The sequence below is a fragment of the Nyctibius grandis genome, chromosome 14 (genome assembly GCF_013368605.1).
Source record: "Nyctibius grandis isolate bNycGra1 chromosome 14, bNycGra1.pri, whole genome shotgun sequence".
NCBI lineage: Eukaryota > Metazoa > Chordata > Aves > Nyctibiiformes > Nyctibiidae > Nyctibius > Nyctibius grandis.
In genome coordinates this window covers 1,973,564-2,000,325 of record NC_090671.1, presented here as the reverse complement: position 1 = coordinate 2,000,325, position 26,762 = coordinate 1,973,564, and the positions used below count along the sequence as shown (strand labels likewise).

Here is a 26,762-nt window from a genome sequence, read left to right as displayed (position 1 = left end):
AGCTCTCGGTGCCGTGAGTGTATCGGCCAAGGGTTTCCCCCCGCCATGGGGAACTGGGCTGGAGGAGCCCATCCCCGGGGCGTCAGGGCTGGGGCAACCCGAACCTTCATCTCCCCGGAGCCCCTGTTTGACCCCCGACACAGGGAAAACACATCTTGCGCCTGCTTGGGATTTCCCACCCTCCAGACGGGCCCCCCCCGGCACCGAGCGGGGGGACACCCCATTTTGGGGAGAAATCGGCTGCGTTTCATTCATTTGGGGTGTTTTTTTTTTTTTAATCTCATATAATTTATCACCCAAACTGCACCACCCGCCCGTATGAGAACTGAAAAGGGGAAGCGCTCCACAGGCAGTGAAATCCTGTCGGATTGCGGGGAGGCTCCGCACCCGTGATGAAATCTCATCCATCTCCTCGCAGAAACTTTGGGGTTTTTTTTATGAACCGACGTTTCCAAAAGAAGCCACGTGGCCTCCGAGCCACGTATATATATATATATATATACACATATTTTTAACCAGGTCTATTATAGACACTGTGAATAAACATAAAGAGGCCAAAAAAGAAAAAGGACAATTTAATTTGCTAGAAAACACAATAACATAAAAGAAAAATTCGATAAAAGGAAGCACGCGAGAGCCCCCAAGCTCAGCTTGTCAAAGCTTCTCGATTAATTTTGATGGGAATTGGGAGAAGGGATTTCTTGGAGACGGCAGCTCCGATTCAGGGGTCCCGGCCATGCTCCCCGCACGCCGGGGACGGCTCATTGCGGCTGCGGCGAGACAGCGATGCTCCTCGTTAATTTAATTACGTGGGAATTGAAAAGGGAGGAAAAAAAATCGTGCTGTGTGAGCGCTGCGGTGGGATGAGGGAAGGTGCCGGGGCTGCCGTGGGCGAGGGGAGGTGGGAGGAAGAAGGACCCTGCGTTGGTGCTGCTGTCAGTCTGCGCCGGCCAGAGCGAAACCGGCAGCGAAACCATCGGGGTTTGCAGCGCTGGGGTTGTCACAGTGCGGAAAAGTGGTGTGGGGTGGGAGGGGGAGAGGTTAGGAAAGGTTATTTCTCTGGTGCTGCAAGTGGTGTGGGAGGGGCTCAGCCCCATCCCTGTCCCCTCTCCCCATCCCCATCCCTGTCCCATCCTCATTCCTGTCCCCATCTTCATCCCCATCCCTGTCCCCATTCCCATCCCCATTCCCATCCCTGTCCCATCTCCATCCCTGTCCCATCCCCATCCCTGTCCCATCCTCATTCCTGTCCCCATCTCCATCTCCATCCCTGTCCCCATCCCCATCCTTATTTCCATCCCTGTCCTTGTCCTGTCCTCAGCCCTGTTCCCATCTTCATCCCCATCCCTGTCCCCTTTTCCTGTCCCCATCTCCATCCCTGTCCCCATTCCCATCCCCATTTCCATCCCTGTCCCATCCTCATTCTTGTCCCCATCTCCATCCTTGTCCCCATTCCCATCCTTATTTCCACCCCTATCCCCATCCTGTCTCCATCCCCGTCCCCATCCCCGTCCCCGTCCCCGTCCCCCCCCTCCTCTCCCAGCAAGAGCTGCCAGAGGACACCGGGCAGCGCCCAGTGGGGCTGCGCCTTGGCAGGGGCCCAGGAGCTGCTCATTTCCCTAAAAGCTTCCCGATAAATTACTCCCAGCTCTCGCTCTAGACAAGCCGCGTTGGCTCGTGCCGTCACCAAGGGGCCGCAGCTCCTCATCGCCCACCCCGGGACCCGCCGAGCCCCGCGGGGCCGCCCGCATCCCTGCAGCATCCTTTGGGAGCCGGGTACCAGCCGGCCCCGGGGCCGCGTGGGAGCGAGGGAAGGAGCCGAGCGCCTTGTCCTGCCTCGGCGCCCTCCTCCCCGCTGGGCAGCTCCCTGCAAAGAGCCTTTGAGCCCAGCTCAGCCCGCGCCGGCCGCGTCCCGGCCCCGGCAGTGACACACACCATCGTTACGGCTCCTGACACCGCGCCGTAAAACACCCCCCATAAAAGCCTGTGATTTACAGGCTCCTCCGAGCACCCGGGAGCTCCACGGCTCCGTGAACACGCGACACCCTGCGAGCGATGGCCCAGGCTGGAGATCACACCAGCTTTTGCAGGACAACCCGGGTTTAATTAACCCCCTCGCCCAGGCTGGTGCTGGGCAGGGAACGCTCCCCTCTCGGCTTCCAGGCTTCGCCGGGAGTTTCTGCATCACGAGCGGCTCGTCTCTCGGGGAGTGCGGAGGGGCTGCGGCTGCCGTTGTGTTTTACGCTGGAATTTCAATTTCCAGGTGGGTTTTGCAGCTCGCCCAGGTTGCTGCCCGGGGGTCCAGCCTGCTCGGCCACAGACGTGTTTCTCTACAAAATTTAAGCTGGATTTGAGGAGCAGTTTCGGAGCCGTGAAGCTTGTGAGTGTTGGGTAAAGCAAAACCTCCTGGCCCAGCCGCCCTCCCAGGGATGCTCCAAAACATACCGGGACCAGAGCAGGGGTGGGACGTGGGGGCTGGTGAAACCAAACACGGGTGAAGAACTGCAAAGCATTTTGATGGCTGGTTGGGAAACAGGCAGCTCGCGCTTCGCTGCCGGCCTCAAACCGTCCGCGGGGGCGACGGGAGCGGCTGGGCTTTGATGTGGCTCTGCCATGCTCAGAAGGTGCCCGCACGTGTGGCCTGGCTGCCACGGCCGCGGCTGAGCTGCAGTGAAGCCATTTGTCACCCTTTGAAGGCAGCGGAGCGGGGGCGGTGATGGGCTGAGCCCCCCCGGCAGCCCCCAGGGCTCTCCCCCTGTGCCGTGCCGGGGGCGTGGGGACGCACATCCCAGCAGGTTGGGGACAGCAGCCAAAGCTGCTCCCGTGATGGCCGAGAGCAGAGCCCAGGGGCTTGCACCCCTGCTCCGGAGCATCCCACAGCCCCTTTGGGGTTCCCCCCCCCCCCAATTCAGCCTCCTGCAGCTGTGCAACCTCTGCACGGAGGGCAGGGCTCCCCCTCCTTCAGGGGACTCTGATTTACCCCCAAAGAGGTGCCACGTGGGTGCTTGTTTACCCGCACGTGCCGGCTCCTGCAAGGGGGGGCGAGGACGGGACACGGGGCTGATGCCACAGCCTCTGAGCCCAAGCCCTGGGCTCCCGCTCCCCAAAGACCAGCAAGCACAGGGCTCAGCAGAGCAGCCCCAGTCACACCGGGAGGGATAAAACCACCCTTGAGTTTGGCTTAAAGCTCACCCAGGCTCCGGGCAAGGTTGGTTTCCCCGCTGCCGCAGGGCTCACGCAGCTCACTGCCGTCACATCCAGCCCCTGCTCGTGTCAAAGCTGCGTCCCAGGACGGGATGTGCTGGGGCTGACGGCTCCCAGTGACCCTCTGCCCGCACACCCCGAGGCGGGAGCTCTGCCTCGGCCCGGGCAGCCAAGCGCCGGCGTGATCCAGGCGAGACTTGGCCAAAGGCAGCTGGCTCCTGCCTGTGCTCTTCATGAATCTGGACCTGCCGCCTCCCTGCGCGGCCAAACCTGGAATGCACTGGCAGCAGGCGCGGCCGGCCTGGAGAGACCCGCTGCCGGGGCGCTGCCCTCCCGGGGCGCTGCCAGCGGGATCCCCCGCACGCCCGGCACCTCCGCGGTGACACCGAGCACCCGCCCAGCCAAGGGCCTCGTTCATCCCTCCCGTTCCCGGTGAGATGACCCCATAAAACTCTCGCTGCGGCAGCCACGTGGCTGGGCTGGGCTTGGCCACACCAAAGCTACACCCTAACAGCACCCCTACAGCCTCCCCCAGGGCAGCCCTCGCAGAGCAGCGAAGAGGAGAAGCTGGAGGCTGGCAGGCTGGTCTCCCTGGCCGCTGGGCCTGGCCCTCGGCTCCCGGTACAGCCCCATGGAGCCCCTCCCTGCCCCTTCCCAGCTCGAGCCCCCGGCACACACGCGTGGCCAGCCGGCTCCCACAGCAGGGAGCGACCCACGGAGGTGTTTGCCCTGCTGGCACTCGCTGTTTATTTAGTTTCCTGGAGAAGGAGAAACCTTGGGGTATTTTTTCCTCCTTGCTCCTCACCTTCAGCACAGTGGGAGCAGGAGCTGAGGGCGTACGGGAGCTCCCCGAGCTCTTCATTAGGAACCAAAGCAGCTTTACACACTGAATTTAACAGAAGCAAACCTAATTCATAAACACTGGAGGAAACATTAAACAGTAATTTAAAAAGCCTGGTTACAGCTTCCTTCCCCGGCCTGGATCAGCTGCGTAGAGCCCAGCCACGGACCTGGACTGAGAGCGGGCAGGGAGACAACCGCCCACCCGGCCCAGCCCAGGGAGGAATAACACGACACCCACAGGCTGCAGCAGCGGGGAAGGCTTTTATTGACATCAAAGTGTATATAAATAATTCTGTACCTTTCCTAGAGCAGGTGAGGAATATGTCCATCTCCAGCACAGCCTCTGCGGGGGTCCCCGTGCCTCAGCCCCACTGCAGGGTGGGAGGGACCGGCCACCCCCCGGGTGGGGGGGCCTGCAGGGACGGGGGCAGATCCTGCACCGGCGGCCAGCCCGGCGGGTACTGGAAAGGCGCTGGTTTCTCAGGCAGAGCGCTGCGGAGGTGGGGAGAGGGAAGGGGCAGAGGTGAGACGGGGCTGTCTCAGGTTGATAGCAAGGCCCTGCTTAGGGGCTGAGCTTCCCTGCGCCCCCTCCGCGAGCCCCCAGCAGAGGAGGCCTTGGGCTATCAACAAGCAGGGATATCCGCACACCAAGCAGGCGGTGCTTGCTAACGCAGCGCACGCCACTGAGGAATAAGGTGGGAGCACGAAGGTAAGGGGGTCTGCTGGGGGGGAGAGCAGGCGCAGCCCCCCGCGAGGGGCAGCTGCTGGCAGGAGAGGTGCAGGGAGCACGGCTGGCCTCGTCCCCTCCCACCCCAGCTGCTCCCCGCTCTCCGCACAGCTGAGTTTTGAGAAGAACAAACAAACCGAGCAGATGTTTCCTCCCGAGCAGCGCAAATCCCAAGCCAGCTGTGCGCTTCCCAAAGCACGAGGAGCCCTCGGAAACAGAGAACCTGCCAACGCGCCGGGGTGCTTTCACAGGAGCACCCTTCAGCGGGGGAACAGGCTTCCTCCGCCCACTCCCAGCCTCGGAAACGCTGGGTCTGTCTCTCTCCCTCGAGTTTACTAGTTGAGGCCGGTGCAAACAACACGCCCGAGTGAAGAAGTGCAAAAGCAAGAAGCACCACAGCTTGTCTCCAGCTGAAGACACCAGGGGGGGCAGGTTTAAATTCATTGGAAATGGACCTTTTCCATTAATTCCTGAGTGCAGGAAACTCATTTGTTCTTTAGCACAAGCCCTGACAGCAACCTTCCAGCTTCTCAGGCCTCTACCTCCGATCCTGATGAATCTTTGTAATTGTTATGCCAGAGGAAATCTAATCAAACTCCTTTACATAATGCACCGGAGAAGCAGCACCCTCCTCTCCCTGCAGGGCCGACGACGTGGCCGAACGCCAGCTCCACAAGTTGAGTGCAGCATTTTCCAGGCAACCGGCACAGAGCAAAGTCATCTGGTCTAACGCTTGTCCCCTGGACGGGGATTCTTCAGAGCGAGGACGAGACCAGCCTGCCAGGACACGCACCAAGCCCCTCTCGGGCAGGAATATTTTTTATTACGGTCGCTCAGGCAGGCCGGGAGCCCCCGTGGCAGCACTGCGGCGGGGTGGGGAGCAGGCCGAGGCACGCTGCAAGGTGGAACAGCACAGCCATCACCTAATGAGCTGTGCTGTGAGCAGCAGAACCAATCAATAGGGAGGACGCTGGCTGGGTACTCAATTCCCTGGGGTCTCCTAAGATCCAAGTGCTACCAAAGGTTCACCTAGAGCTGGAGCATTCAGAGTGGCTGTCCCATGTGGGCTCGCCTGTGTCTAGCAAGGGTCAAGAATATTTCCTTTCCAAAGGCATTAATGGGATCCCCCTCCTCTACCAACTTCCACATTCATGAAACCCTTAGTATCTCGGTATCTTTGAGGCCTCAGGCCCCTTTCTGATGGAAACCAGCAAGTGGGCTCCACACACGGCAGAAGCACACGCTCACTGACATGCGCCGTTTCCTTTGGAAATCAGCTTAAAAATCAACCCCTGGCAGAGCTCCACTGCTAGAAGAACCTTGAATCCGGTGTCCAGTTCTGGGCCCCGCACTTCAAGAAAGATGTTGAGGTGTTGGAGCGAGGCCAGAGGAGGGTGACCAAGCTGGGGAAGGGTCTGGAGGGTCTGACCTATGAGGAACGGCTGAGGGAGCTGGGGGTGTTTAGCCTGGAGAAGAGGAGGCTCAGAGGTGACCTTAGTGCAGTCTACAACTACCTGAAGGGAGGTTGTAGCGCAGTGGGAGTCGGCCTCTTCTCCCAGGCAACTAGCGATAGGACAAGAGGACACAGCCTCAAGCTTCACCAGAGGAGGTTCAGGTTGGACATTAGGAAGCATTTCTTCTCAGAAAGGGTCATTAGACGTTGGAAGGGGCTGCCCAGGGAGGTGGTGGAGTCACCATCTCTGGAGGGGTTTAAGAAAAGACTGGACATGGCCCTTAGTGCCATGGTCTAGTTGCCATGGTGGTGTCAGGGCAATGGTTGGACTCGATGATCCCAGAGGGCTCTTCCAACCTGACTGATTCTGTGATTCTGTGAACTACACAAACTCCATCCAACTCCACCCCAGCTCTCCATAAAGCAACTGGCACAGCGTGACTTTGAAAATACCCATCAGGTGGAGCCTTCCGACTGAAGAGCGTCCCTTGAGCCCAGCCAGGCTGCGAGAGCGGCTGCACAAACGACGGGGTGGAAGGCAGCGTGACAACCCACCGCCCACGGGGCTGATGTAGGTGACAGTCAGATGTGGTGCTCAAGTTACTGCCTTTAAGGAAGAGCTACCCTTCAGCCAAGGCAGTACCTGGCCACATGGCCACTGCTAGCCCAGCGCAGGGTTTTCTCTGCGCTGCAGCGTACTTGGGGCCCGCACAAGGCAGTGATTGTGCCAGGTATCCTGCTGGAAAGCCTCTGGCAAGGCAGAGACTTCACACAGTGACACCCTCCCATCACACTCTGGGAGCATGGCGCTTCCAAGGACCTTTTCCATCCCAGCTTGAATCCTTCCCACTCAGCACTGCCAGAGAAGACAGGGGTGGAGCTGGGTCTCCAGCATCTCCTTCTGGAGCTGACTGCCCTCAATTGATTTGTGCAGACTAATGGTCTTCACTGACATTACCAGCCAGGCAAGGCAGCCCCTGGGCAGGTTATCATCCAAACCCACAAATTCCCCAAAGCACCGTTAGGCCCAGAGATTCTGCCACGTTTCAGGGACCTCGAGGACTGCAAGGAGGGAGAGGAGCTCCTTGTCCTTAAAAATATTTTCAGGAGGCACAGGGACTCCCCAGGCACCAGGAGCAAAGGGACCTGCCCAAAACAGCCCCTCTTCCTTGGCAACGCAAAACTTCTCTGGCAGAGCACGAAGGGAGAAGAAAAATGACAGGGACAGGCACCGGCGAGGCCAGACAGGGGAAGAGAAGCTTTGAGAGGTTGGTGTTTAGTTCCAGCAGTAGCTGGTTTCTGGGCCTGCAGAGAGGCTGGGTGGAAAGCAACAACCCTACAAGTCCCAGGTCTTGTGCATCTTTGGAGGCAGCAGGGACCAAATGGTTCTGAAGGTCTGGAAATTCCTCTGGGTAGAGCGATGGCCATCTTCTGTAAGAGCCAATCTACCCCGAGACGAAGGGACTCAGGGGCAGGACAAGCAAAATGGGGCAAGTGAAGTGTACAGGGAGGGGTAGGAAGGTTACGGCTGTCAGCGAGCATCGCTGCGAGGCCAAGAGCAGCCAAGCCGATGGATGGAGCGAAGAGAAAGCAACAAGCCCAGACAAGCACCAGAAGGAAGATCCTGCCCAGACCAAACACAGAGAGGACAGGAGCAAACAGAAAAAGAACAAAAGAGAGATTTGGCGCCTGCCCAAATGTCATCCAATTAAGCCTGCGGCACAGTCAGGTGAGCAAGGAAACAGCAGGCACTGGCAGGCACCCGAATCCGAATGAATGCCGCGAGGAGGAGCTAATGCCCCCCTCTCACTGGCAGAGATGTGCAGACAGGGCAGGCAGGGGATGGGGAAGCTGTCAGCAGATGAGCCTGGGCTCCTGCCACGGAACATCTCTGACGTGGGCGTGCATGACCGGATCCACACGCGTGTCTGTAGCGTGTGCTAAGAGCGAGCTGAGTGTTCAATGATTGCTCAGAGGGTCCCATCGAGTTGGGACCTCTGACCACCCACACCTCTCCTATCCCACTCACATCTCTCCTGTGGGATCCCCCCTCGGCATCGTGGGGACCAGAAGCAGCAGCCAGCCCTCGCCCAGATGCTCCCCAGCCACCAGTACCTGTTACTCTGAGCCGCGCTCAGTCTCTTTGCTCTCTTCTCCAGCCAGTCCTCAATGGTGCCAGGCAGGACATCTGCTCCCTCCTGCCGCAGCTCCTTCGATCTCTGCTCCCCTGGTTGACAGAGAGAGAGGGCTATCAGACGCTGGCGCTGCACTCCTTTCACTCCATTACACCCGCTGCTCATTACCCGGCATAGTTTCTTATGGTGGAGAGTTTGCAATTTGCCTGTGGCAGCCCCTACTCCTCCTCCTCCACCGTCCACCTGCCATCTGATGCTTGGCCTCCTCGCTGGTGACAGCTCCAGCCAGCCAGAGCCGGGAACAAGGACTAAGCCAGCGAGCACGGTGGCAGTTCAGGCACTTAACTGCAGGGAGGCTGACATCTCCCCCCGGGGCAGATCATCCTCATCCTCGCCTGAAACAGCCTCTGCTGGCCCTGAGCCGGTTCCAAAGACACGTCCCTCCAACTGGCCGGAGGGACTCTGCCACCTCTGCCCGGTTAGGTGGGAGTGACAGGGACGTCTGTCCGGATCGATGCAGCCTTGGCAGGCCGCGGGAGTCTGAAAGGTTCAGAGCGCACGTACAAGCGGGAGTCGGGATTTCAGAGACGCTGTCAGGGCTGGTTAAGGCGCACGCTGCGTGATGCATCCCCAGCCCCGGTGCAGACAGGGCGGGAGGCTGTCACCCAGCCTAGGTGCAACAGCAGAGCACAGCACGGTGGAGGGGCGGAGGGGAACAAGTTCCTGCATTTTCTCATGCAAGTTAGGAACGAGCAAGGAAACCAGCAGCAAACCTCTGCTGTCTACCGAGGCAGGGCAGCCTGAGGTCCTTTCAACGCCTCCATCACCCTGCGGGGGTTGCGTGGGGCACATGCCCGCAGGCACCCCATCCTGCAGCACTGTCCTCCCCAGGCAGAAGGGCACCGAGCCAGCGGGGCAGCCCAGCACTCCCCAGTCCCTCCCACTGGGCAGAAATGCGCAGCTGCCCAGTTAGAAAAGCTCCCCGGTCCCCCCCGAGCACCAGGGATAAAGCAGGGAGGGATGCTAGTGGAGAAGAGGGTCTAGCACGAGTCCTTGACACGAACGACACGGTCACACTCCTGACAGCGTGAGGCACAGTGGGCTGAGGAGACGCTCACAGCTATTAGATCTTCAGCCTAGTGGAAAGTTCCCACCTAACAGAGAAGGGGCTGTGAGACTTTGCAAAACACACACTGATATTAATAAAGAGGCAGCCGAGGCAGCTGCATGTCACTCCCTCTTACCCTGCTCATCAAACACTCCGGGGACAAGCGCTCTGGGGAACCCTGATCCCATTTAGAGATCAGCCGGCCAGCGCTCCCACGCCGGCGGCAGCCACCTGCAGCCGTGCCCACCTCCACACCCAGCCACCATATGTCACACGTTTAAGGAAAATATTGTACGTTTCCAGACAGGGTGTGAAATTAATATCGCTTGGGCAGAGAGAAGGATCGCTTCATCCTAGTGGTGGCAACCAATTATTCATCTGCCTGTTGAATATTAATAAGGATGGCAGAAATGTGCTACACAATGAGCAGCCGGAGATGGATAATTTGTCATCCGGCCTCTTCATCTGCTGCTGCTGGGAGGGGGGACGATGTACTCACTGCCACCACAAAGACAGCCTGCTGTGGTCCTGATGTCGAGGTGCTGCTCTGCAGCCCGGCGATAAGGACACGGTTGGAGACAGAACTGTTCAAGGCTCCTACGGTTGTTCCCAAGGAGCAAAGCCCCAGCAGAGCTGTCTGGGGTGAACCCAACAGCCGGGCCAGGCCAGGGTACTGAGGAGGCGAGCGGCGCAGGCTGGTGAGCTGAATTCAATACCTGAATTGAGCTCCCAGATTAGACTTCCCTGGCAACCTTGACCACAGCCACCTTATTTCCCTTTGTTCCAGGTTTCTCCATCTATGGAGTGCCTGGGCATGTCCCACCTCAGCAAGGGGACAAGCAGTGGTTGTGAGAGGCTTCGATAAGGCAGGGAAGAAAATCCTCTCCCACCTCTACCTCCCACCAACATTTCCTTTTCATCCCACTCCAAGCCCCAACACAGAACAGACCAGAGACTGCCAAAGCCTCCCTGTTTAGAGCAGGGAGCCCCAAGGCTACTGCCCCAAAGTGCCACACCAGGAACTAGTGGGAGCCCACGGACTCCAGCAGCCACAACTCACTGTCTCGTCCAGAAAAGCTCACTGACTGCGGTGGAACGACTCCAGACTCACGCTGGCCTGAACGAGGCCCCAGGTGGCCAGATTAGAAAGCCATCCAGCTGGCTCCCCATTCACGCAGCTCCATGAGCTCCTGCTCCAAAGCACTCCAACCCTCGGGCTGAGAAGTGAGGCAGCAGGTACGGGCAACTGTCTGGCTCTGTCCACGTCGATGCAGGCCCAACAAAAAGGCAAATCTTTCGTCTCATCTTCCTCTGAAGCACACACATCCCACCCAGGGACCACCAAAACCACCACGAGATCGGAAATACCCCAAATGTGAACAGGTATTCCAAGAGGTAACTCTGAAACACAATCACCAGCCCTTGCTCCTCACACGTGGCCGTGCAGCCAGCCAGACTGCAGCAGCAGGACAGGCGTGAAGGCGCATCCCCCCTCCTCCTCACTGGGGTGTTTGCTTCAAAGTCTCATTACAGCCACTTGAAAGAGTATCTGTAGCCACGAAGTGCTTCTCTAACGATGTCAGAGTGGGAGTCCAGATTTATCTTCTCTCCCCATGCAACTTTTAGCACGAGTTTTCTTCCTGAACGAGGCACCACCGTATGCGAGACGCAACCACCAGCACCAAGATCACCCAACAGAGAGATTTACATGTAATCCTTCAGCTCCCTCCCTGGGCAGGAAGATGTGGCAGCCCAAACTCCATGAACAGCGGCAGACTGCGGCTGAGATGAGGTTGATGAGGCCCTGGGATATGAGCAGCTTAAGAAGTTACCGCCCCGCAGCCAAGAAGTGGCAGCCGACTGCCAGAGTGCTCCTTCTAAGTTAAACTGGTTGAATACAGCCACCCCCAATGGGGTCACTCGTATCCTTTCAATCACATGGTTATATCACAAACACTCAGCTGTGCCCTTACTCTCCCCTCGCGGTCCCGGCCAGCCAGAGCTCACCGAGGAGCCCGGGCTGTGGCAATGCCACCAGCACAAGTGACGCAGATTAGCGGGGAGTCAATAACTTTCAGTAAGAAGATGGCAATTTGACAGTGACTTTTCCTGACACGACTGTACTTCACATGACAGCCTGGAAGCGTGCGGCTGATGAATGATGCAGCAGATGCAGCAGGCTGATGCTTTGATGCGGTAACAGCTGGGAATAGGCCTCCCTCCCTGCTGAAGGTGGAAACTGTTGCTTCTTGATGAGTACATTCTACGGGGCGCAGAAACGCTGAAGCCAAACTAGGACACGCTCGAAGCTGTTAGAGAACAGCGAATCCTCCAGAAATTTTCCTACTTAACCCACAAGAGTAACACAAACAACAGGGTGAATTCCTTGCATTGAAAAGGCCAAATGTTAAAAATAATGTGAGGTTTCCTTCAGCTGTAGTAAAAATGCATCATTAGCAAGGAGAGCTCACTGCCACAGAACTACCAACACCAAACACTTCGCAGGGATTCAGGCACAAGTTCAATATTGACATGCCAAAAAAGTGCCATCATGGGTTAGCAGCGTTAAAAAAAAGTCAGAAAGGGCTTTGCTGTGGTTTAGGATGTGAGCCCACCCCTGAGCACAGATTAGTGCTTTACTACCACTTTACTACAGGATTTCTTTGCACCTTTTTCTGAAGCATCTGCCCCTGGACAAGGGGAGACATGGGTTCAACACAGCCTGACAGCTCCTCTGCTTCCACGTCCGCGCACCAGAGCCGAGGAAAGCGGAGTTAAGCAGCACTGTGGAGCCCCCAAGAGACCATCCGTCCACTTTTACCCCACTAAAGGCAGAGCGTGGTCATCTCCAGCACGATCACACAAAGCTCTGCCTAAAATGGTAAGAGGGCTCTGGAGTTTCCAGGCTCTCAGCTCATCTCCAATCCCCGACCACCCCAGGACGGATGCGAGCCTGTCAAAATCTCCCAGCTGCCGTGGGTTCAGATGGGAAATCTCTGAGGACACTGACAATTCAGTAAGAGGCAGCCTGAGCCAGAGCACTGCTCTAACCCGCACTGGATCATCTCACGGGCAGCGGCCGGCGCTGCCTCGCAGCACAGAAACACCGGGGCTGGGTGTGTGTACAGGGACAGTGCTGACGGGCAGGTGACGAGGATCAGGTCTCCTGCGTGACTAAAGCAACCTGCAGGCCAACCTGCCATCACACCACGTCACCTTACGCTCTGCCCTGAGCCTCACCATCTGAGACACCGATGCTTCAGGGGCCTAAGGAGCGGTGAAACATCCCCACGACACCCCAAAGGGCAGCTTGGCTTTTGTAGCTGTTCCTTCCACCCAGCCTGCCGTGTTAAGGGCTGCACCTCTTCTCCACCAAGTCCTGCTGAGCTCTTCCTTCCCCCAAATCCCTCCAAGCTCTCTGTGGGCTCGAGCGATCAGATTTAGAGGTCTGTGTGATGCTCAGCCTGCTCGCTCGGCTCACACGGGATTTCCAAGGAGCAACACAATGGGAGAGGTGAGCAGGATTTAACTCTACAACCAGGCCTTCGTGTTAAGAGCAGCACAGCCAAGGATGAGGCACCCTGCCGTCCCCTGGCCATCGCTCCTTGAAGTCTAATTGTTTAATTAAATGTTTGAACCGGTAATACAAATGCAAGGTTTCCAAGTAATCTCCCAGGAATCAGCTCTCTCACTAGCCAATTCTCCACTTACACCTGACCCACTTGACAGAAGTCAATATTCAATAACAAGTGTAATTGGCAAAGAAACCTGCCCAAGCGCAGAGCAGCCTGCCAGCCTCCCCCTGCAGCTCCGCTCTGCTCCAAAGAGCTTTCACTTCTCCTGCAATAAACAGCCTTCAATGACTGGAAACGCTACAGGTTCCTGCAAATAGGCTGACATCTTACGTGACCTCTCGGGAGCCCAGCACTTAAACCTCCCAGCAGAGAAGGGTTGGGGAGAGGTTCTGGGCTAGCAGCGGGGAAAAGGAGTGCGAGTGCCAGCCCGGCACGGCCGCTCCGAGAAGGGCTGGCTGGAGCGCTCCGTCCCCCGCGCAGCCCGACGAGAGGGGGTTTATTGACTGCCAGGGTTGTTCAGTCCTTGATTCACAGAGTCACCTCGGGGACTCGCAGACTGACTCAGCAACAGCAAGGACTGGAATAGCTCTGTAGTGCCTGCCTTCCTCCTGCTCCCCCAGGTCCACCACAGCCCTGCCTCCCCAAATCCAACCCCCCTGAAAGCCAGGAGAGTCTCTACCCCACGCACACCCCACATCTCATATGTATGCACACACGTACACACACACTTCCAACACTTAACCTGTTTTTGCCAGACTATTGGCAAAACAACAGTTGGCTTCAGCCAGCAGTGGGGGCACCAGATCTGCTCAGAAGCTGGGCTGCGTTAGGAAGCGCGTTGCCAGCAGGCCGAGGAAGGGATCCTTCCTCTCTATTCCACACTGGTGAGCCCACGTCTGGGTGCTGTGTCCAGAGCTGGGCTTCCCAGCACCACAGAGACAGGGACACATGGGAGGGAATCCAGCAAAGGGCCCCAAAGATGATGAAGGGCCTGGAGCATCTGACATAGGAGGAGAGGTTGAGGGAGCGAGGACTGTTTAGCCTGGAGACAAGAAGGCTTAAGGGGGGATTTTATCCATGTGTGAACCAAGAGTTAAGATGATGGAGCCAGATTCTGCTTAATGGCATCCAGTGAAAGGACAAGAGACAATGGGCACAAACTGAAATACAGGCATCTCCATTTAATTATGAAAAAGAAAATATATGTTTATTGTAAATGTGGTCAAACACTGGAACAGCTTGCCCATAGAGGTTGTAAAGTCTCCAGCCTTGGAAATATCCAAACCACACCTGGATGTGGTCCGGAGCAGCCCGCTCTAGCTTACGTTACTTTGAGGAAGGTGGGGTTGGGACTAGACAATCGCCAGCGAGGACCTCAACCACTCCACAAGTTCTCCCCAACACCTACCTCACCTTTTCTCTAACCACCAAAGTAATGAATCCTATAGGAAAACCAGAGCTGCCACCCCTTTCAGGGCAAGGAGGTGGTTTTCCCAGAATGAAACAGTTCACAAGTGCTCTGGAGACTCACAGCAGGGGAGCAGCTGCCATTCAGCCTCTGCCCCAACTTCAGTTCCACCCAAAGCCACGTGAGCAGAGGCCATTTCTGGATCCAAGAGCCCATGTCCTCTCCTCAGCACAACCCAACGGACAGCAGGCTAGCTCTTCCCAAGAGTGGAAGCAGAAGCTTCCTGGTAATAGTAGAAAGGTGGGGGGAAATCAAATCCCTAAATTTAAGGGGAAGTGATGTACCAGTGCCCTCTGCTGCTGACAGGTTTTATTCCCTGACTGAACAAACCCCCGAGGGCTCAGAAAGCCCACTTGCTGCTTCAGATGCTTGCTGCTAAGTAGTAACAGCATTGCTCAACTCCAGGTTTGTGTCTGTGCCAGCAGATCAAGAGCAGAAAGCATATGAAAAACTGCAGCACTCAACAGCCAGGCTACAGGCTCCTGTAGCACCGAGAGGCAGGCGGGAGGGATCCACGCTCGGCTTGCTGCGCACACGCAGCACGGGACCACAGGCTCTGGCTGCACAACCCTTCACGTTCCCCTGTGCAGCCCACGCTCCCTGCAGCAACTCCCCCTCCTCAGAGACCCCTGGACATTTTCTTGTTCGAGGACTCACCTTGAACCTGGGCACTCAGCTTCTCCAGGTCCTGCTCTGTCATGTGGGAAAATCTGCAGTTGGACCCAAAATCACACTGTCCTGGAACAAAAACCATGGAGCTCAGCGAGAGCTGCACACACAGGGTCCTCCCTTGTAAACGTGCGTGCAAACCCAAAATCCATTACACCTGCGTGCCCGACACACAGGCCCAAGCCCTTCACTCCCTCCAAGGGCTCTCCAGAACAGCCTTGGGCTGGCTCACGAAGGAGCTGCTGGAGCTCAGGCAGTTATTTCTACCTCAGAAGAACTCACCTGTTTGCAGAAACTTCCGACACGGTTTCTTGGTTTGCTCCTCTTGCAGGATAGCAGCAGCATCTAGGGGAGACAAAGGACAAAAGAGGGTAAAGATCTCTTGCACAGCAACACCCCATGGTCCCAAACAGGTCAGTTGCTTAGTGGGAAGCCGTTTTACATGACAACCAGGAACTTAAGCCACAGAGAAACTGAGAGTTAACAGTCCCTGTTTGCACCCCTGGCTTCTGCTTTTCTTGCAAATATCACCTTCTTTGCTTTCTGCTCCATGCTTTCTCCCATGCCAGGAGGGGAAAAGAAGCATGACAGCAAAGCAAGGACTCTGCAGCACTTCTGCACAGCAGAGAAAGACCAAGTAGACTCATAGAGCTCTCAAAAAAGCTCTGTGCAAGGCCTCCCAGAACCCTGTGCCAAGTCTTCAGTTGGCACCACTGTAATGGTCCTTCACCTCCAGGAGCTGTCCTGGGGAAAATAAGCCCCAAAAATAGAGCAGCTCCCATAGATTGTGGAAGAACTTGCACTGGCTGATATCAGGTCACAGAGTCTGGAGACAAGAGGAGATGAACCCCCTAATCAGGAGTGGGATGAGGAATTTTATCAATCAGAGGAAAATCAAGGGTTGCAGCCTGGTGAGAAGACAAGTACTAGGTAATCTGCCTCACCATCACTGACCCAGCTAGAACTGTGCTGGGCTGGGGCTCTTGGTCCTCCACGCTTGGCCACTACAGAGAACCTTTCCAGCTTCCACATGTGGTCAAGCAGACAGCAGAGGCACCCAGAGCTCTGCAGGGTGTTTCTCACTAGCTAGCCAGGAGACACACACAGCCTCACCTCCTGATCCCGAGGAACCAGAAGGAAGCAGAGGAACACACAGGCAATGGTTTCACAATCAGTTTAACCCAAACTGTCTTTGCTATGGCCAAAATGCACAGTCTTGCTTGCTCTCTCAGACCCTCAACACATTTTCCCACCATATTCCTCAGGCTGGCACTGAGACACATGTAACTGCGTGGGGAGACAGGTCAGAGCACTGAGCTGGGTGAGAAGAGCCCTGTTAAACAGGCAGAGGACACGGGGCTTTCCTCCAGCACGTCCTGACACAGCCACCAGCCACCAGCCCCAGAATTCCAGTTCCTCCTCTGCCAAAGCCCCAATGCACCTAGCCCTCCTCTGCTCGCCCCCTTGGCTAAGACAGGTTTGAGCATACCAGTGCTTTGAGCTGCTTCCCCAGCCCTTTCACCCTTCTGGGATCCCCAGTCAAGCGGTCGCACCCTCAGCGTCTCCCACGCCACCCTCGGGACCGACACCTCCACCCAGCGCAGAGAAGTGCTGCCAGCTTCCCGCCCCTTCACACCGCCTGTGTGCACAGCCCGCCTTCCGCCTCGCTTTCTCCACATACACACCCCTATTCCTTGCTCCTCATGCATCAGAGATCAACTCTGGTTTGCAGAAGGCACCTAACTCACCTTCAGAAACTGGAACTCACTTTGTCCTCTCAGGTCTGCTGTCTCAGATTTGCTAATGATGCTAAGAGAGCTTTATCTGCGACTCCTGTTCTCAGAAACGACCTCCTTATCTCTTCCACCTCAAGTCCCAGCTGACATCTACAGTTTTCCCTTCCCACATCCAGACACAGGAGGGTTTTGCCTCCTCCACTTAGCAGCAACAGTATCAAGTCCACAATTCACTGGCACAGACAATCTGAATATAAATCATCAGCGCTGATTTATTTTATCTCTTCCCCCCCACCTCATCCATCACCTCCCCAATCCCAGAAAGGGAGCAGCAGACAGCTGATAGTACCCACCTCGGAATAAGTCGTACCAGACTCTCTTAGCCCTGAGATGCTGCACTCCATTGAGGTGTTTCTTCCTGTTGTGAAGGTTGTCCTGAAAGGACCTGTCACAGTAGTCACAGAAGTATCTTTTCCCCATCTCTCTTCTGGCAGAGCAGCATCAGCGCGGCCTGGGAACCATCAGACAGGTCGTCGGCGCTCAGCCATGCCTGCCCTGGGGACGGAGGATCCAAGATTTACAGCGCCTGCTTCCAACGGAGAAGAACTCAAATCATTTAGGGTTGGCAGACAGAGAAAGAGGTGAGACCCAACAGTATATATTCTTGTCCATCAGAGACTGGCAAGGCAGCAGCTGCTGCATGTACATGGGAGAACAGGCTTGGATCTGCATTTCTTACCTCCCTCATCCAACGCAACAACGTCTCTGCTGAAAGAATTCTCCTTCCTCGAGTGTGCTGGAGTTCAGCTCACACAACCAGAGACCCCAGAGAGCCAACGGCTCCCAGCCACCACCTGCACCAGGGAAGGCGCAGCAGAAACCACCCAGTGTGCAAACAGGAGGAGCTAGAGGCCCCTGCCATAGCCTCCACCTGGGGCCCCAGGACTTCAACCCTGGGCCACAGAAAACCTCCACAAGCTGCCATGCAAGAGGAAGGAAATTCCCCCATGTCCGTCTCTAGAAGGTAAGGAAGAAACTCCAGAACTCCTCAAAGATGATGAACCAGCTGATCTCACCTGTACTTCACTGAGTACAGCACTTGCAATAACTAACATCACAACAGCCTTACAGCCAGGAGGAAAGAGCCTCTAAGTCCACGGCCACTGAAAGCAACCCGGAGACGCCTGGTCCTTCTCCTCCCACAGAGGAGAGGGGCTTCTCACACATGTATTTGTGTCTGGAGACTCTGCCATGGAGTATCAAGAAGTAACACGACAGAATTTGGGTGCTCTCATCTGTGCTGGGCCTGGAGCAGCCCCGGCGGGGTTTGTGATTGCGTGCAGCCCTGTCCCCCTCAGCTGTCCTTGCTGGAGGTGCAACAGACGCCCTGAAGGAGCTGTAAGTTCTCTCCTGAGTGATATAAAGGTACCTGGTAAATGCCAAAGATGGATGGACTGGGAGATAAACTCCAAAAGCAATTCTCCGGTTTTTTGACACCTTGACAGCAAAATGCATTTAAAAAACGGCACAGAGACCAGCGCAAGAAATAAAGATTTCATAAATAAATCAGGGTCAGAATCAATCCCAGCCTCCCTAACGATTCCTCAGGATCAGCGGGAAGAGCAGCAGCAACAGGCAACCCCTCAGAGCTGAGCACGCTGAGCGAAGGCAGTTGTGCCCAGCCCTCCTGCCAGCCAGCCATCCTGGGACCCCAGCAGCAACCGCGCCAAACTCCCTTCCTTCCCCTGCTCCCCAGAACTGCTGCTTCAAAATCAGGTCCCTGGAAATCTCTCAGGCCTCACCCCACAAGTTAAACCGTAGTCTCCTCCGTCTGCATCCAGTTGCATTCAACAGAAAGATTTTTTTTAATCAGCTCACAAACGTTCACACTGAAAGGAAAATGTTCCGAGACTCCAACTGAATTTGAAATCTCTTTGTTTGAACGTCCTGTCCTTGTCCTCCAGGTGAAATACCTTGTTGGGAGGTGGTGCTGATCAGCCACGTGACTGCAAAGCGCTTCACCTACAAACACAATCAGACCTGGCTCCTGCTCACGAGGTGTAACTCAGCTCTGTAGGGGCTGAGGTCTGAAATAGTCCTGTTCCAGCCCACAAAACCAAAACCAAGTGCTGCTTAATGAACATTAAGCCATAATTTTCCCCCATCCTTTACTAGACCATCCCTGAGTTTTGCAGCCAGCTTTGCTGCACTGTGGTGGGGCTGCCGGAATCCAGGGGGAAACGCTCTTACCCTCAGCATCTGGCCCACTGGCAGGCTCTGCTGGGGCTTCTAAGGATAGAAAAATCCCCCTTCCGCATCTTACACCGCGGTCTCTCAAAGTTTCTGGGAACATAAAAGCTTCCTGGTTCAGCTGCTGGCTCCTGCACCCCCATCTCTGCAGAAGCGGCTGCTGTGAACGGGGAAAACAAATGAGATTCTGCAGCGGTCCCACACAAGTTCCCCCCGGTCGCGGTGGGAATTCTGCCTGCACAAGCCCAGCAGCAGCCAGCCTTTGAAATCGTATTTCAAACTTTTCCTTTCATCACCCCGACAGCAATAATTGCAGCAGCTCGTTCCCCCTGCCTCCCCAACGACGAGGGCAGAAAGCTCCTCCAGATTTCAGGCAGCCAGATCCCACACCCCAGAGGTGCTGGCTCCCAAATTCTCCCAGCAATTCCCATTGCAGGGGATGAATGGAATTAAAAAAAAAAAAAAAAAGCAATTAGAGGAGCATCAGATTCTCCCCGAGATCGCCCCCTCCAAAGACGACACCCAACACTTATTTCCATCTTTTTAAGAATTCCATTGCACGGATTATCTTGGCTGGATTCTGACAACTCTCTGCAGTATCAGCAATGCACAGCGCTCTGCGCTCAACTGGTACGTAGGAACAAAAGCTGCTTCTGAGCACCACGGGCTAACCTATTTCCATTTTCCCAAACGGCTCAAAACGGTAAACAAAGAGCATTATTCAGCTGAAAACAGAGATGTTTTCTAATTAAATCCATCTTAGTCATTATGAAATGAAGTAAATGTAGCTGCTTTATAAAGAACTGCTTCAGCTCGGCCATTTGCTCTTAACATTTCTAGACCTTAATTTGCAACTGAATTGAGGCGAATAGACCCCTGGACCCAGAGGCGGCCACCAATGATTTCAGACAGGCTTTGTACCAGCTTAAAAGTCTTTCTGCATAAATCCAAATACGAAAAAAAAACCAAAACCCAGGGCTTTGTCTTGCATCTTGATGCTTACAAGTATTAACAAAAAAATCCTCCGCTGTAAGCCTCTCGGAGCAAGGTCTGATCAGAAAGAGCATGTTCTAAGACACCTAGCAGGTGTTTCACTCATCCAGCCAAGATCTCATGTGCACCATCCTGCATCTTCCCTTCTCGAACTGCTGCCAAACCACTCCACATCGCACTCTACGAGCTACAGATTTTATTCAGGACTCTCCGGGGTTGCTTTCACTGATTTCCCCGAGATGTGGATGCAGGGAGGAAGGTGACCCAGACACGGGCACACGGCAGACTTGTCATCACGATGCAACTGCTTTTCTCCACACGGAACCCTGAGAATTGCTGCTGGGCCTTGACCTCAGTTTCCAGCTTCCTTATAGCCCAGGCTTGGGGCCATTTCAGCCACTTTGGGTATCCAGACAGATGTGAAGTTAATTAAATCCAAGCGTCAAGCTTGTGACACTCAGCTGCCAATTTAAATGTGCTCATATCTCTACGGGAACACGCAAAACGCCGGCAGAGTCTGCCAGCACCTTCCCAATGACAGAGGGACAGATTCTGACTGTCGTTACGCCCGGCGTAAATCCAGAGCCACCGGGATTAACACCAACCTGAGCGTAACACAAACCCATCCTAGCGGTAGCTGTTTATGGGCTACTGGGGAGATTTGTTCTAAACAATCGCTAGCAGTTAACTTTAAAAAATAATAATTGAGCTTTTCAAAGGACCTGCCTAAGCGGTAACACCATATGCAGGGCACGGGAATATGTCAGGCACCTTCCAGCCTCTGTACAGGCCTCCAGCCCAAGCGGAGGCTTTGTCCTACCCCAGAAATCCCACAGTATCTACACGCAGGGAACCAAACATAAATAAATCAAGAGAAATGACTACGCAGGCAGGCTATGTGCTCTTCCTCAGTGGTTGAGACAAACGAACCAACAGAGCGAGTGTCACTTGAGGATCTGTTCTGAAATCTAATGTAGATGCTCATTTAATGAGAATCCTACCGAGGGACGACTTCGATTTTAAGATTCCCCCACTCCCCTCCTCTGTCCTCCCTTTCCGACCTCAAATCTCCCTCTCCTTCCCATCACCGCTTGAGCCATCCTGGAGCCCCTTTGCCCTCGATGGGGTTAAACACAAAGACAAACACAAAGAGAAGGCAGGAATGGGCAGGTTTCCAGTCCCTTATGCCACATGGGGCCATGTCACGCTCCTCCCGAGGCCTCTGGAGCCACCATCTGACCGTCCGCCGGCTTTTAGGAGCCACAGCATCCATCTCCCTCTCAGACTACGCTGATGGTGCTTACTGCCTTCCACAGCTGGCCCAAAGAAGGAAAAAAACCCCAAATTATCCCCCGCTGCTGTCCCCGAGTGGGAGAGCAAGGGGACATTAACTCCTTCTTCTCCCTTTCACCCCTCACAGGTCACTCTGGCAGGAGGTGGCTCCTGCCCCCCAGCAAGACCCACCGCCCCCAGCTGCCCTTGGCCCCACAGCTGCCCTTGGCCCCCCAGCTGCGCCCTTGGCCCCCAGCTGCCCCCTTGGCCCCACCTCGCACCCGGGAAGGGGCTCACCCAACACACCTGATTTCGCCGTAGCTGGAGTGAGGCCTTGAGCCCACCCGCCTGCGCTGACGGGGCTGATTTCACCTCACAAAAACAGAAAATAAAGACTCGGGCTGCCCAGCGGAAGCCGCTGCAGACAAGGGGTGCCAAGAGGGGACGGTGCTTCAACCCGGAGGCCGAGCGCAGCCCGCAGCCCGCCGCCCCGGGCCCGCCGCGGCAGCACTCACCTCCCGCCGGGCCTGAGGCCTGGGCCGCGCGGCGCCCGGCGCCTACAACTCCCAGCAGGCCCAGCGGCGGGCGGGGGGCGGCGCCTACAACTCCCAGAAGGCTCCGCGCCACCCCACCCCTTCCCCGTCCGGCTGCGCATGCGCAGAGCGCGCGGGCAAGATGGCGCTGCTGCGGCAGGCCTACAGCGCCCTGTTCCGCCGCACCTCCACCTTCGCCCTCACCATCGTCCTGGGCGCCGTCCTCTTCGAGCGAGCCTTCGACCAGGGCGCCGACGCTATCTTCGAGCACCTCAACGAGGGGGTAAGGAACGGCGGTAACGCACCGCGGCCCCCCCCCCTGCGCCGGGCATAGGCCTGGCCCTGAAGGTCAGGCCGGCCCCGCCTGGGCCTGGCCCCGGGGCCCGCACCTCGGGCTGCCCCCGGCTTCCCGGGCCTGCGGCTTGTCCCCTCGGTGTGTGGCTGGCCCTGCCCGCGGCAGCCGCTCCGCCGGCTGAATTGGCGACCTTGGTTTCCCCGAGGAGGCCCTGAGCGCCCGAGGCCGCGGGCAGGGCGGGTGCAGTTCAGCGCTGCCCTCTCTGCGGAGGCTCTGCTGGCATCGTGGCCCTTGGTGATGAGGGCTTCGGTGTGTTCTTGGGCTTCTCTGGCTGCGAAGGCCGCTGGGGTAAAGGGTATCGAAGACGGTGGGATGCGGGAAGGTTGAAATGGATTTAGATCGCTTTGCGCTCTGTAGGTCTGTAGCCCTCGCCGGTCACGGTCTGTCCTTAGCAGAGGGAATAGCGGCTGGTGAACGTGCAGGCGCCAGGAATGAATGTTAGATGAGATGGGTCAAGTCATCCTTATATTTCAAAGTAGAGCTGTGATGGGATAATAACTGGATACCGGGTCACAGGGACAGGACGAGGTGATGCACTGCATACCCTAAGAAAAGGAGCTAGAGGTGCTGTAATTTCCATCTTGCACCAAGTACAAAAACCCCTCAGTGTGTTGGCGTTCCCGTCTGCATCACAGTGCTCCCTCTTCCCTGCCCTGCAGTGCTGATGTGCCTCGGGTCTCTCGGAGCACCCAGGGTGCAGTTTCACAGGAAGGCTCGGGTCATCTTAATGGCTCTGATGCTGAAAAGAGCTGCCCTGCCCCTTCCCTGACAGCACGACATCTGCTCTGTGGCCGCCCAAACCAGGTCAGGAAGCCAGCTGAAAACTGATACCATGCACAGTGACAGCTTCACTGCCCTGAAGGAACTCACCAGGGGATGGGTGAGCTGAGGAAATACAGTAAGAGCAAGACCAGGGTCCCTGTCTCCTCCTTTTTAGCAAGTCATTTGTTAGAATCTAACATAAAATCACATCTGAGCTGCCCTCCCCACAGGCAGGATGAGCAGCTCATCTCAGCTGCCGTCTGGCTGCTCCTCCCACAACCTTCAGGTGGGACCGTGGTGGAGCAGGGGGTGCCCCCACGTAGTAGGGAAGCGCAGGGTGACAGTGCCCACGCTGTCACGTACCCTGGTGGTACTTGGGAATGTTGTTGCCTACAAACTCTTCTTTCACCTCTTGCTGTTGCCTGTGATGGACATAGGTTTCGTGATAACTCACATTTTGAAGTGTAACTTTATCCCGGGACCATGGAAAAGCTGGCTAAGATTACTGTTTGGGGGTTGTTTTTGTTTGTTTTGCATACAGAAACTGTGGAAACACATCAAGCACAAGTATGAGAGCAGTGAAGACTGAAATGCTCAGCAGCAGGATCCAGCCTGGGGTGGCAAAAGACCCTGCAGAGAAGGATTCGGCCTCCTGAAACCGGTTGTATTGCCATGGAAATGGATTCCTGAACAACTCCGAGCCAGATCATATCAGCCACCTACTGATATGATGTAAACCTAGATGGACTCAAGGAGTTCTGCTGCTGTACTCAAATTTACTGTGTTAAAATAAAAAATTCTTGGTGCATGTCTCATGCCTGTGTGTTCACCCGACTTACCCTTTGGCCTCCTTGTAAATTCTCCTTACCTGGGAGGTGGAGAATGCTTAAACGTGGCCCTAGGCCTTAGTTTCAAGACACTGTAAGAAATCACAACATCCTAAAAATGGTTTGAAAGACTTGAAAGCGTTTGTACAGCTGAGGTTTTACTGACACTCCCCTCAGCTTCTGCCTGATGAGAACTTTAACGAGGGGTAAGCAGCTGGCTGCTTTCTTCTAGCCTTGTTCACATTTACGTCTTTGATGCAGGACTGGGCTGGTTCCTGGCCTGTCACACAGCGGCAGCAGATGCTGCTGCCACCCCAGCCCCTAACCAACCCATGAGAAATCTGCCACTGGCCCTTTGAGCCTCTGAGCGATTGCTGTGTGTGCCCGTCAGTCTGCTGGGCTGAAAACGGGGATGGGGTGTAGCTTTGAGCCTGTCCAAAACCTACTGAAATGGGATGCAGATCTCTTCCTTAGCTATTTGTGCACCTTCTGTCTCTTTGAGTGACTTGAGGGGCAGAACTGTCGTGTCAGGCTTGTGTGGTATGTGACAAGCCTGCCTCTGTCCTCTGCTCACTGGGGAGCTGCAGAGAAGGGAGAGGAGTCACCTAGAGCTCTGCCAGGAGCCTTCAGCCCTGGGGCTGGGTGTGCGGCTGCAGCCCCTGCTCCAGCAGCTGACGGGCAGAGGGGGGTCACAGGATCGTTTTGGTTGGAAAGGACCTTTAAGATCATCCAGCCCAGCCATTAACCCAGCACTGCCAAGGCCACCACTAGCCCATGGCCCTCAGCACCACATCTACACGGCTTTTAAGTCCCTCCAGGGATGGGGACTCCACCACTGCCCTGGGCAGCCTGTTCCAGTGCTTGACAACCCTTTGGGGGAAGAAATTGTCCCTGATCTCCAACCTAAACCTCCCCTGGGGCAACTTGAGGCTGTTTCCTCTCATCCTATCACTTGTTACCTGGGAGAAGAGACCCACCCCCCCTCGCTACACCCTCCTTTCAGGCAGTTGTAGAGAGCGAGAAGGTCTCCCCTCAGCCTCCTTTTCTCCAGGCTAAACCCCCCCAGGTCCCTCAGCCGCTCCCCATCACACTTGTGCTCCAGACCCTTCACCAGCCCCATTGCCCTTCTCTGGACTCGCTCCAGCACCTCAAGGTCTTTCTTGTCGTGAGGGGCCCAAAACTGCACCCAGGCTTCGAGGTGCGGCCTCACCAGTGCCCAGTACGGGGGAAGGAGTAACCCTCCTCTCAGCAGCTTCACTGGAGAGTCGACCCCTGTTCCAGGTGGCCGTTTCAAGCACCTCTCTCTTCCCAGGGAAGGGCTGTTCAGGTACTGTGTGGGGTAATGATTCAGTTAATTACTCTGGGCTCTCACATGGCTGGAGGAAGCTCTGGCTGAGGGATTCCTGCTCTTCCCACTATACCAGCCCAGAAGCCACATCTCTCCCTCCCTCCTCACTACATTTTCACTCATAAGGAGGAATTTTAGCAATGTATGGGGCAGAGCAAATTAGAGCCAGTGCTAATGAAAGAAGCTTTATTGGGTTTGCAAAGAGGTGTTGGGAGTAAAACATTAAGAACACAAAGAGGACTGAAAAAACATTGTGCTTATATTTTTTTGAGAAAAAAAAACAACTACAGCTTTCACAGTCCCAGCTGTGCTTTTAGAGAGATGCTTAAGAGGAAGGGTTTAAGCTTTCTTGGGATAATCTCATACAGTACACGACTGCCCGCTTTACTACCAGCTCTGGCTGCAGTGCTGATTGCTTCACGCTGTGCTGAGCAGCTGATAGAGATTTGCAGCTTCTTAGAAGCAAGAACTAAAGATGAATACAGTATGAGGCAGGGGGAGACGGTAGTGTAGTGGACCGGTAAATGAAGCTATTAGTCCAGAGAACTAGCTCTAGAAGAGTAGAACTAGTTATCCTAGCAGGTGATTTCCCTTGACAGGGGATTTGGGGAAGGGGGTACATGTAATTCCCTTTGTCCCACGCCTTGTCATTAGGGGTTTGGGCAGTACTGATACACAAAGAAAAATCTTGTCCTCAGAGTGCTCAGGACTGTGTCTCACTGGCATAACGGTGACAGTCATTTCCACACTTCCTGAAAACAGCCCCAGCACACCGGTGTCTGGCAGCAGCACTAATCATACAGCCCCACAGTCCCCACCCCCTGCGTAAAACTAGGCAGCAACACTGAGCTTATCACCACTGTGCTCCTCCTGCGGCGCTGGGAAGGGGGAAGGTGGCTCTGGGCTCACCCTGGCACAGCTCTAACACATCACCCACTGCTAATCTCCTCAGCGTGTAGATGACAACCACAGACACCTTTGTGGGACTAGAAAAAACGCAGTGTGGTGGTGGGGAGATGGCACTTGGGGCAGGTTAACCACGCCAAGCCTGATTGTTTACCTGAAAGTTCATCTCCATGATGGGGACAGCACTCCAAAAACGTGCCAGTGCTCTGTGGCAACAGCAACTGGAACAGTTTTATCACCAGGTGCTGGCAGAGGCTCCAGGCTCGCCGAGGCACAGTGCAGCAGCCATTGCCATGGCATGTGAGCACCTCACAAACAGGTCACAAAGTAAACCCGGTGATTTGTGTGTCTCCCTGCCTAGGGAACAACTCGGTAACAAAAGAGCCCTCGGGAGAAGTCCTTTCAGCAACTACAAACTGCTGTTCACTAATAGCTCCCCGCCTTCCCAACAGCAAACACGATGATCAGGGCAGTTCTGCTTCACAGAGTGTGACAAGCGGTTATTGAGGAGGCAGCTCCCCAGGGGCTCTGACCCTGCTGCCTTCAACTCCAATTTCCATACTGCTGTCATCTTGCTTGGAATGCCTTGATCCTGATT

At 55.7% G+C, this 26,762-nt stretch overlaps 2 protein-coding genes across 7 annotated transcripts; one reads left to right on the top strand and one right to left on the bottom strand.

Moving 5' to 3' along the window:
- Positions 1–4,289: 4,289 nt before the first annotated feature.
- ZMAT5 (zinc finger matrin-type 5) lies at positions 4,290–22,002 on the bottom strand. Of its 6 annotated transcripts, none has more exons than XM_068412565.1 (6): positions 21,949–22,002; positions 17,272–17,504; positions 15,465–15,527; positions 15,171–15,251; positions 8,343–8,454; positions 4,290–4,539 (listed from the first exon to the last, which is right to left on the bottom strand). In XM_068412565.1, exons 2-6 carry the CDS (start codon positions 17,396–17,398, stop codon positions 4,410–4,412), a joined length of 513 nt encoding a protein of 170 aa, XP_068268666.1. In that variant the 5' UTR covers positions 17,399–17,504; positions 21,949–22,002; the 3' UTR covers positions 4,290–4,409. The 6 variants fall into 6 exon arrangements, with proteins under 6 accessions (XP_068268666.1, XP_068268667.1, XP_068268669.1 ...); XM_068412566.1 differs by having other exon boundaries at positions 17,272–17,507; positions 21,949–21,992; XM_068412568.1 differs by having other exon boundaries at positions 17,272–17,473; positions 21,949–21,987.
- A 74-nt stretch (positions 22,003–22,076) lies between these two features.
- Positions 22,077–23,898, top strand: UQCR10 (ubiquinol-cytochrome c reductase, complex III subunit X). The gene is made up of 2 exons (XM_068412756.1): positions 22,077–22,249; positions 23,625–23,898. Exons 1-2 carry the CDS (start codon positions 22,109–22,111, stop codon positions 23,670–23,672), a joined length of 189 nt encoding a protein of 62 aa, XP_068268857.1. The 5' UTR covers positions 22,077–22,108; the 3' UTR covers positions 23,673–23,898.
- Positions 23,899–26,762: the final 2,864 nt, after the last annotated feature.

Bases quoted from the DNA above. Each gene is read 5' to 3' on its own strand.
- ZMAT5 (XM_068412565.1), bottom strand. From the start codon at position 17,398: ATGGGGAAAAGATACTTCTGTGACTACTGTGACAGGTCCTTTCAGGAC. The intron at 15,528-17,271 runs GTGGGTACTATC...TGTCTCCCCTAG, and splicing joins CTGGTACGACTTATTCCGAG to ATGCTGCTGCTATCCTGCAA. The intron at 15,252-15,464 runs GTGAGTTCTTCT...TTTTTGTTCCAG, and splicing joins TCGGAAGTTTCTGCAAACAG to GACAGTGTGATTTTGGGTCC.
- UQCR10 (XM_068412756.1), top strand. From the start codon at position 22,109: ATGGCGCTGCTGCGGCAGGCCTACAGCGCCCTGTTCCGCCGCACCTCC. The intron at 22,250-23,624 runs GTAAGGAACGGC...TTTTGCATACAG, and splicing joins TCGAGCACCTCAACGAGGGG to AAACTGTGGAAACACATCAA.